Below are 11323 nucleotides of genomic sequence, written 5' to 3' on the forward strand. Positions count from 1 at the left end.
ATTTTGGTCTGTTGGGTGGAGAAGCGAAGGGGGAGAATGGGGCAGGGGACACAGACGATGAGGAGACACAGCAGGACACTCTGGTTTACCTCATCCCTCACGTGGGAGAGAGCCTCCCCAGTGATATAAAACCATCTTCAGATGCTGAGGAGATGACAGCTGTCACTGTCTTCCTTTGTGACCACAGGAGACCACAGAGAAAGACATTTCCCAAGAATGGAGCCGCTGGCAACGACCTTTTGTCCTCTGGAATCCACACAGTACACCGGAAACGAATCCCTAAATGAAACCACCTGGTCTTCAAAGCAAGTGGCTGACTATAGTTATATTTCCGTCTCCCTGGTGATCTGTATGCTGGGCCTGACTGGGAACGGACTTTTGATATGGTTCCTCGTCTTCTGTGTCAAGAGGAAGCCATTCACCATCTACCTCCTGCATCTCGCCATTGCCGACTTCATGGTTCTCCTCTGTTCATCCGTCATTCAGTTAGTGAACACCTTCCACATCTATGACGACACCTTACTGAGCTATGCCATCTTCCTCATGATCTTTGGCTACAACACAGGCCTACACCTCCTCACAGCCATCAGCGTGGAGCGATGCCTCTCAGTGCTTTACCCAATCTGGTACCAGTGCCGGCGCCCAAAGCACCAGTCTGCCGTGGCCTGTGCGCTGCTGTGGGCCCTCTCTGTGCTCGTGTCTGGGTTGGAAAACTTCTTCTGCATCCTGGAAGTGAAGCCCCGATTCCCAGAATGCCGTTACGTGTACATATTTTCCTGTATCTTGACATTCCTGGTCTTTGTGCCTCTCATGGTCTTCTCCAATCTAATCCTCTTCATCCAGGTCTGCTGCAACCTGAAGCCACGCCAACCCGCCAAGCTCTACGTGATCATCATGGCCACGGTCATCCTGTTTCTCGTCTTTGCCATGCCCATGAAGGTGTTGCTTATCGTTGGCTACTATTCCAACTCAACAGACAAGTCTGTCTGGAAATCCCTCCCTTACCTGACCATGCTGTCCACCATCAACTGCAGCATCAACCCAGTTGTCTACGTCGTGGTAGGCAGTCTGAGCAGGAAGAGGAGACGGAAGTCTCTTAAAGAAGCACTGCAGAAGGTCTTTGAGGAAAAGACAGCCGTGGGCTCCAGGGAGGATGTTGCACAATTTCCCCCTCTTTCGTGACCTCCTGCTAGGCTAGCCCCAAGGAAGGACACCTGATGTTATCCCCGTGTGGGAATATAAGACTATTCTGAAACCACTTCACTATCTTCCCACCTGGTGGTTCACCTAGGATGAAAGGGAAAGTCCCTCATCCCTCTGGAAAGAAATGATAACAAGACACCCTGCACACAGGACGCACCTGGCCACTGACAACTTGATGGGGCACATGGTTTTTGCCAGTCCTGGGGATTGGCTCTTGAGCGTCATACGTGCTGGGCAAGTTCTCTAGCACAGAGCTCTGACCCTGGCTTGACCTTGCCTTCCCAGCACAGAATTCCACGTCCCAACCTTGTCTCACATCATCTTCTTGTCACCCTTAGGAGCCACTGTTATCAATCTACTATCACAGATAAAGGTAAGAGGTTTAGTGAGGACTCAGAATATGGATGGTGCTGATCCAGACTGTGACCTAAGGAGTCTGACCCCCAAACCCACCCTTGAGACCATAAAGCCCAGGGCAGTCTTTGAGAGGCACTATAAACTATACTTTAGTCGGATATCACTCCTCACTTCCTCTCCCTTGGGTCTCCTCTTTCCATCTTGTCCTTTGAACGCATCAGAAGAAAACAGGTCAGTACAGATAAGGGACACCTCTGCTACCTTACAAGCATCTTCACACACTGAGAAATTACCATGGGTCCAATTGAGAGATAGCTGGGATGTCCCGCGAGTCCTTTAAAGATGTCATCCTGTAAGAATCAGAGGGAGTGTCGAGCATTGGTAGTGCATGCTTTTAATCCCAGCACTTGGGAGGCAGAGGCAGGTGGATCTCAGTGAGAAACCCTGTCTTGAAAAACCAAATCCCCCGCAAAAAAAAAAAAAGGAATTAGAGGAAGCCTCAACAAGGATGAGTAAAGATTTGCTTAGGCATGGACATTTTCTCTTTATCTCCCTTCCTCTCCCCACACCCCAAGTCTCCCTCCTCTGATTTTCTTCTATCCTTACTTAGTTTTTTGAGAGAATATTTTACTATGTAGCTCAATCTGGCCTCAAGTTTTCAACGCAGCTGCCTAGTTTCCGAGCGTTGGGATTACAGACACCGTTCCCAGTTATTTCTCTTCACTTCGTTCCTGTTTTCTGCTTTCTTTTGCCTAAACATGAGATGCTTATGTACCTAGGAACAACATGCAATGCATCTTTCTGTAAAATGTGTACGAAACAAATCCATGCTTCTCCCTTGGTGACCCCAGCGTGCAGCTATTACCTGACCTCCCTAACACACCATCCCTCACTCCTCGGCTCATTACTGAGCACTGATTGGAAATGCTGCTGCCAATACTTTTGAAATGGAGTGTTTTCTGTTTTTATTGCAAAGCAAACATTCTGCAGTAGTCCCAAGGCACAGTGGAAGGACTTTGCTATTTTAAGGTCAGGCCCAGCTTCTTCTCAGTGTTATTTATAGATTTTGTTCATCGAGTCATTTTCTTACTGATATAAAGTCCCATAATGCAACTGGCTTTCATAAGATAACCTTTAAATGTAAACCTGACAAACTAGGGGTTATACTGAATGCTTTAGGATTCTGTGGCTTTGGGCCCATTCCAACTATAATGAGAAGTTCCAACTACAATAAATCATGAATTAGAATGTATATTTTAATAAATATGACAGCAGGTTAATATCCCTTAATATTTGGAATGTTCAGCTAAACCAAGAGTAAAAATGGTGGGATACCAATAGATAAATGGATAAATATTAAATGATGAACAATTTATAATACCACTACAACTAAGAAAAAATGACCCATAATCAGAAGTGTTTGAATTCAGCAGTTGCCAAAAATGCTAATTAAGACAATAGAATGGAGCCAGGCATATCCAGATCCATTATCCGAACACTCAGAGGTGGGGAAGCAGGAGGATTCCTGTGAGTCTGAGGCCATCCTGACCCTCAAATAAATAATAAAATAAAATATCTGAATGCTGTTTTAGCTCATATAATGGCAAAGTCTAATGAATTGTTGTCTGCGTATGCGTGGTGCTTGGGGAAGAAACCCAAGGCCTCGCATGCCAGACAAGCACTCTGTCATGAGCTAGACTCTCTGCCAAGGGTGGATGTTACTAGTCAAGAACTGAGAGCAGCCTCTTTGGACACTGAGTCACTACCTTCCTGGTTTCCACTTACTCCATCCTAAACTGCATTTGGTTTGTTGAGTTGCATGCTGAGGAGAGAACTGAACCTTTCCTTTGGCTGCTGAGTTAGGAGGGTGTCCGCCATTGACTCTGAACAGGGACTATAACCGTCCTACCTCCTCAGTGACGTCAATGTGAGAGAGACTGACGTCATTGCCGGAAGAGCACAGGCTGACTGGACTCTGGCGGGAAGAGCGGCCACTTCTGAGCTACAAGCCAGAAAGTATCACTCCCTCCACGATTGCTGCCTTCCTTCAGAAACTTGCCCTTTGGTGGGTGTATCTGGCTTGCTCTGAGAAACGCCAGGAGAGACTGTCCCAGTGACCCTCCCCCAGAATTTGACAATGAGATACAGCTGAGGAGAACATCCCTCACACCGCAGCATCCTTCTCCATCCTAGGATCAGCTTCTACTACTGTGAAACCACCAAGGTGACCCAGACCGCAAAGCACTTTTCTTTTTAATGTCAGAAAAGCAGAAACAAACCTGCGACTCTAAAGCAGCCCCAGGGAGACTGCCTCACTCTCTGCCCCTGTCGCTTGCCGTCGCCAATTTCAACCTCCAGGATTCTCTCTGCTCTGGGAAACCACTGCAGGGACCGAAGGAGTTAGAAATGGGTGAAGTGACGAAAGTCCTACAGAGGCCTGCAGGAGCTTCCCTGGGGTGTGAGCAGGCTCTCTTTGAAGAAGTTGGGAAGTCAGTCAGATCTGAGGCTCCACAGACTCTGCCCTTTCCTGACCCCGGTTCCAGTCACTTCAGGGCAAGTACTTTATTTCATATTCTGTTTCACTGGGAATCCGAGAAACACGAGCTGTCTCCAAAGGTGTGTGTGTCTCTCTGTGTTAGAAGCTGTGTACTTAGGCAGCTGGAGCCAGGCTGGTGAGCCGGCTCAATAGGCAAAGGTGCTTGCTGCTAAGCCTGGTGACCTGAGTTGGGTCTCACATGGTGGGGACAGAGAATTGACTTTTGCAAGTTGTCCCCTAACCTCCACATATGGGCACCCACCCACCCACACAAATAAACGGTGTAAATATTTAAAAATTGAATAGCAGAATTCGACCATAAAATGCCTTCGGTTCCATATAAGAGATAAGGCCAAATGCTATTGCAACACTGTGATCGACTACTCACATATAAACACTTACTGAGGATGCATGGCCTGTGCTCTTGTCTAAGGGGCCGGGAAAGGCACACAGCAAGCCTGTACTTGTCTGGAATCCCTCAGCCTCTGGGCTGATCAATCATGAGGCCAGGACCTGTGCACCAGCTCTCTCTGGATCCAGAAAGCTTCAGGCTCCCAAGAGGTCCTCACCGTCCAGAGGACCTGAGTTCAGTTTTCAGCAGCCACATCGGGTGATTCACAATTGGCTGTAACACCAGCTCTGGGAGTGGGAGGGGGATCCAATGCCTCTGGCCTCTGACCTCCACATGGCCCCTGTGCTCACATGCTCACACCCCCCATGCAGACACACATACATGCACACAACATACACATCATTAAAATAATAAAAGGCAAACAAATCTTTAGAAAATGCCATCAGGCAGCATTAGACATCCAGGTAGCCTCTTTGCTGCAGCTACCTGACTCTCCCTGACCTTAGTCAGAGAGGATCCATGGACGGTTCTCACACCTTCAGCTGCTGCAAAGCTCTTGACCCACCCTTGCCTAATTTGATAAGGGTGCATGGGGGGGTGGGGAGAGACAGAGTGAGCTAGCTTCCCTGGTCCTGCTTTTCTCTGTGTGCTTTCTCTGCCTCCAGGTGGTAGAAAAGGAGACAGCTGGCCTCAGCAGGCGTGGGCGGGCATGAGTCTCTTCCCTGCCCCGTCCAGAGTCAATGTACTTGGACTCTTCTAGAAGTGGTGGCTGCCGTCCCAGGCTGAGGCCCAAAAGTGACTGGAGTGAGGGCAAAGGGAAGTCCCAGGGGCAGGGTGAGCTCCTGAGTACGGAAGTGGCAGTCTCAGCGGTGTGCTCACCACACACGCCCCAGGTAAGTCTTGAGTGCGCCTGGATATGCACACTGACTGCCCCGAGCAGCTGACAGCACAAAGAAGCGTGGAACAGACACAATCCCTGCTTGCTGGCAGGATTAGAATTGAGTGGCTGTTTCAAGTTATATTTTTTTGGTTTTATTATTGTTAAGACAGGGTTTCACTATTTAGCCCCAGCTGTCTTAGCACCTTGTAGATATCTGCCCGCCTCTGCTACCCCGGTGCTAGGATTAATAGTGCTCAGCTTTCTGGAGACAAGTAACTCAGGTTGGTCTTGAACTCAGTAAGTAGTGGACGATGGCCTTTAACACCTGATTCTCCTGTTTCCATCTCTCTAAAGCAACTTAAAACAATCTGTGTCAAGTGGGGTGGTAGTGGTGCACACCTTTAATCCCAGTATTTTGGGAGGCAGAAGCAGGTGGATCTCTGTGAGTTCAAAGCCAGTCTGGTCTACAGAGTGAGTTCTAGGACAGCCAGGGCTACACAGAGAGAAACACGGTCGGAAAAAAAAACAAAAAACAAAAAAACCAAATTATTCCAAAGGAGAGAGACTGTAACTTAGTTGACAGACCATTTGATTAGCATGCCTGAAGCTTAGCATCCCTGGGTTTGATTCCCAGGGCCCCCGTAAACTAGGCGTGGTAACACGTGACTGTGGTACCAGCACTCAGAAAGCAGACGCAGGGGCTGGAGACATGGCTCAGTGGTTAGGAGCACTGGCTATTCCTCCAGATAACCAGGTTTTGATTTCCAGCACCTACATGGCAGCTCATGGAAACTCCAGTCCCAAGGGATCCTATACCTTCTTTCTGGCCTCTGTGGCATGCACATGGTTCACAGACATACATGCAGACAAGACACATAAACGTAAAATAAGTAATTTTTTAAAGGTGGGAGCAGAAAGAAGAAGGAGTTCAAAGCCATCCTTGTCTATATAGTAGATCTGAGGTCAATCTAGGCTCCATGAGAGCTTGGCCAGAGGCATTACTGTGTAAGGGGCTGAAGATGGTAGTGACAGTGGGGAACATGGACACTGACAGGCAAGGTCGCTGAGAAGGTGAGTCCTTCGCCCTTATACACTGCACAGGCCGTTTCCACAGGAGGCAGTTACAGGTGAGGCTGGGGTTTCAATGCATCCTTCAGAGGCTATGTTCAGCCCTAAGGGTGGGGACCCGCTCAGAACCAAGGTGGCCACTGGGACCATACTGGCACCCAGTTGAGGGTGGAAAAGAGCAGATGGACCTGGGCTATGAGACATCCGACCTGCCACTGCTCCTTGGGAAAGTCATGCTGGCTCCGTTTCTAAGCCCTGAGTCAGCATTTCCAGGTAAGAGCCTGGAGGACAAAGGCCAGGAGACCGAGAACTCAGTACCTGCCCTTTGGTGGTTACCAGAGCATCTGACCTGCCAACCTGACTGGATGGGGTGCCACAGGAGAAAATAAAACAAAAGAAATGTCACAGGAGAAAATAAAATAGACAAAACAGGATTCTGAGAGAGGTCGGGGAGGTGAATCCACCACATCAGGATCCTGTGGCCTCAGAGCAGGGAGTGGGGACCCCTTAGATTGGTGGGAACGAGCGTGATGAAGACACAAGGACCCAGCATGGCCCTGTCCAACACCCAGGAATACAAGATGGCTGAAGTAAGGACCTGTGAAGAGATCTCTAGCAGCCAGCTCAGAGACAGCGGATAGGCTCACCTGAGAAGGTGGCAGCTGCTGCCACTCGCTGGCCTGTCCAGAGAGTGCTGATGATGTGGGACTGAGCACCGGAACCGGACTCAGCTCCCTGCTGAGATGCCATCCCGCTGTAGGAACCCGGCCCGTTCACTACTCCAGCCCCAGAGCAGGACGCCTGATGGAGACCCCTACTCAGACCTCTCACCCTGAGGGGGTGCTGGCCGGGACCAGCATAGCATCTCTTGCCCCATCTCCTGACAAGACCCCTCTCCGGTTCAAACTGTGTGCGGCTCCACCACACCCTACACACATGCCCTGGAACAACTAATCCTAGGTTCGGACCCCATTCAGCTCAGTACCACTCATCAGCTTTCCCAACCTAGGGTTCAATACTTCATCTGTGGGAACGATGTGCCTGAGGGACACGGCGTCTATCACAGGAGGTGGCCATAGCAGCTATCAGCAGCAGAGGCCACAGTTATGACAGTTTTTTGTTTTGTTTTGGAGTTTTGTTTGGGGCGTTTTTTTGTGTGGTTGTTTTGTGATGTGATTTCTGATTTCTCTGCGTAGCCCTGGCTGTCCTGGAACTTGCCTTGTAGACTAGGCTGGCCTTGAACTCACAGAGATCGGCCTGCCTCTACCTCCCAAGTGCTGGGATTAAAGGTGTGCGCCAACACTGCCGGCTACAGTTCTTAAAATTTCACGCTTACTTTATGAGAATGCCCTGCTGTGTTTTGAGGAACCCTCTGTTTGTCTCGCCCAAGGAGTACGACGTGAGGGCCAGCCCACCGCCTGGGAAAATGAAGACAGGACAGACTCCTGGCTTTTGCTTTGTCAGATGTATTTCATGAGCTGTCTTTCGATTCCATCAGCATGTATCTGTGGCAGCAGGGCATCCGCTTGCCATCCCTAGGACCCCTCCGCCCACAGCCCTTCCCACACCACGTGACTTCCCACAGCCCTTCCCACGCCACGTGACTTCCCACAGCCCTTCCACACCACGTGACTTCACCACAGCTGCGGTTTAGAACACGTGGTACTGAGCTTTGCTCTGGACGGGCTGTCACCCCACAATAATTGCCGGAAACAGACCTGAGAAGGCCGCGTGCTCTGAACTACCAGCTTCTTACTGTGAACGCAGATGGTTTCATTAGGGGAAATTAAGGCTGACTGTTCCTCCCATAATGCCTCAGCATGTACCAGCCCAGTGTAGTGTATCCTTGGGTTAGAGCAATATTTAATCCTAAACAATTGCTTGATCCTAAAATCTTCTGGTTGAGTTGCTTAAATTTCATCTAAAAATGTACGATGAGGGACTGGAGAGATTGCTCAGGTTAAGAGCAGCGGCTGTTCTTCTAGAGAACAGTTTAATTCCCAGTGCCGACATGGCAGCTCACAACTGTCTGTAATTCCAGTTCTAGGGGACCTGACACCCTCACACAGACATGCATGTAGACAAAAAAATCAATGTACATGAAATAAAATCATTTTTTAAAAAATGTAGCATGAGTTTTGGTTTAGGATTAGGACATAATTCCAACAGTTTCTGGAATGGCCCCATTTCTACTGCTTTGTAGTATGAATTGACACGAACTAACATCCTCAAAACTGGCGATTATAAAATCAGAATATCAGCCAATTCTGAAAAACACTGATGAGGGGCTCAAATATTCAGCCAAGATTTAGTTCTTTATACAAAAATAAACAGTTATCTCATTAATTTGTAAATTTGTTTTCAATGTTAAAATTACATGTATGCCAAAGGAAAAGTGATGATTATTAGTGAACACTTACTTTTGTGTTTTGAGATAGTTATATAGTTCTTGCCATCCTGGAACTATGTAGACCAGACTGACCTCTATCTAACCCAGAGATCGATTCTCCTGAGTACACAGATTAAAGGCATGCACCATTACACCACCTGGCTAAAATGCTTGATTAGTATACTTCATAGACCTGCACACTTGAGCTCACCTGAAAAGATCTTGCCTGAAAAGAAGCTGTGAGCAAGCCCAGCGATGGTGGCGCACACCATTAGTCCCAGCACTTGGGAGGCAGAGGCAGGTGGATCTCTGTGAGTTCGAGGCCAGCCTGGTCTACAGAGCTAGTTCCAGGACAGTCTCCAACGCTACAGAGAAATCCTGTCTTGAAACAATAAAAGCAACAACAAAAAGCTGTGAGTGGAGAAAAAGCTAAGAAGCCTGTGCTAAGTTAATGGCAAAAAACATGGGGGGGGGATCCACCTCTCTGTTTCCCCACTGTACCTTTCTGGGGCCTCTGAAGAGATGTCTCAGTGGTTAAGAGCACATACTGCTCTTGCAAAGAACCCAAGTTCGGTTCCCAGGCCCTTTCACTGGGCAGCTCACAACCACCAGCAAGTCTAGAGGATCTGACTCCAGGGACACTGCATTTACTTACTTAACCCCACCCCCCCCCGACACCCTCCCCCCCCACACACACACTTTTTTAAAAACAACTTTGCCACAGCAGAAGGCATACAGCTCCTTTCTCTTTTCTCTCCCTGGTAAACTTGAGCACAGACTGAAGCCCATGCTACCATCCTGTCAAGAGTCTCGTCCCAAAGTTTGTTTCTCTGTGTAACAGCCCTAGCTGTCCTGGAACTAGCTCTGTAGACCAGGCTGGCCTTGAACTCAGTGAGATCCACCTGCCTCTCCCTCACTGGGATTAAAGGTGTGCACCACCGTGACCCGGCTCTCATTCCGAGGTTTTGTTCTTGGACAGATGTCCAAGGAGTCCCCTGCAGGTGTCACACTGTACTTGGGGCACCAGGGAAAAAGACAAGGTTGGGTAGAGGACGAAGAGGGATAGAGAACCTGTTGGACAGGGTAGTCTGGCATGGCCTCTGGGTAGCAGTGGCATTTGAACAAAAACCTGGGTAATGTGTAGTCATGTGACTCCGACTAGAACAATTTTAGGAATTCTAGGAGAATGGAGAGATGGCTCAGCAGTTAAGAGCACTGGCTGCTCTTCCAGAGGTCCTGAGTTTAAATCCCAGCAATCAGATGGTGGCTCACAACCATCTGTAATGAGATATGGCACCCTCTTCTGGCCTTCAGGCAGAACACTGTATACATAATAAACCAGAAATTCTATGCTGAAGCTACATTGGTGCTGAAAAGCCTAGAAAGGGCTCCTACCGGTCCTTGGCGTGGTATGGGCGCACGTGACTGCAATGAGAACAGAATGGTGTCTGGTTCAGAACAGTTCTAAACTAACCAGAGGGAGAAGCCAACACCTGCACTGCTAAGCTTCAGTCTGACGTCCTGAGGGTCTGTTGTATGAAGGCTGGGTCACTGGGAGGTGTCCCCCGAGGTACCTGCAGGAAGTGAGGCCAAATGGGAGGTGCCTGGGCCCAAGGTCATTTTTTTTAAGGATTTACTGTGTGTACCAGTGTTCTTCCAGCTTGTATGTCTGCAGGGCAGAAGAAGGCACCAGATCTCATTACAGGTGGCTATAAGCCACCACGCGGTTGTCGAACTGAGGACCTCTGGAGGGGCAGCCAGAGCACTTACCTCTGAGCCATCTCTCCAGCCCCCAGGTCTTAAGGGTGCACTAATGCTCCCCCCCACCCGCGGAGGAAATGGGGGTGGGGACTTGCCGGCATGTGATCTAGAACTTTCTACTGTGAGATTTCTCCAGAGACAAACCACAGGGTGGGGATGTGACCTTCAACTTTGAACTTCCTGACCTGGGCCCTAACCCTTTTCCTAGAGCTCTGTGTTATAGCTGACACAAGGAGTACTGGAGTCGGTGGGTCAGAGGTCACCAGGCACAACAGTCTGTCAGACGCACACTTCCTGCTGAAAAAGCATTTTTTATTTGTTAAACAGAAATAACAGGGGAAACTGATTTCTAACCGGGGTCTCCATCCTCTTTAGGGGTGTGCTGTCCACCAACCATCTCAGAGGAAAGCAAGCTTGCCGAAAAAGTCAAATTCTTGGCTTCTGAGATGAATTTATTTAGAATTTTGGAAAGCTGGAGCAGAGGCAATGGGATGAGTGCCCAAATGCCTGGACTCTCAACAGCAGGCTCCGGAGAGGCTTTATTTGGCTTATTCTTCCACTGAGCGGGGCCTGTTCGCGGCAGACTCCCGCATTCTGGAGAGTATATGAGTGAAGTTAGGGGAGGGAAAGTGGGTGCTGATAAGGAGCGATTTTCCATCCAAACAGATCAGTGTCCAAGCAGCCGGGCTGGTGGAAAGCCAGGGCTGGCAGGCCTCAGGCCCTATGTGGGCAGCGGGCCACAAGGGCCTCAAAACTAACTGTGAGCCCCATGGAAAA

At 49.1% G+C, this 11323-nt stretch overlaps 1 protein-coding gene across 1 annotated transcript; it reads left to right on the forward strand.

Annotated features, from left to right (window-relative positions):
• Positions 1-216: 216 nt before the first annotated feature.
• Positions 217-1182, forward strand: LOC130862225 (mas-related G-protein coupled receptor member H). Its single transcript, XM_057751731.1, has one exon. It carries the CDS (start codon positions 217-219, stop codon positions 1180-1182), a length of 966 nt encoding a protein of 321 aa, XP_057607714.1.
• Positions 1183-11323: the final 10141 nt, after the last annotated feature.

This window comes from Chionomys nivalis, chromosome 2 (genome assembly GCF_950005125.1).
Source record: "Chionomys nivalis chromosome 2, mChiNiv1.1, whole genome shotgun sequence".
Taxonomy (NCBI): domain Eukaryota; kingdom Metazoa; phylum Chordata; class Mammalia; order Rodentia; family Cricetidae; genus Chionomys; species Chionomys nivalis.

Coding starts and splice junctions, on each gene's coding strand:
- LOC130862225 (XM_057751731.1), top strand. CDS start 217: ATGGAGCCGCTGGCAACGACCTTTTGTCCTCTGGAATCCACACAGTAC.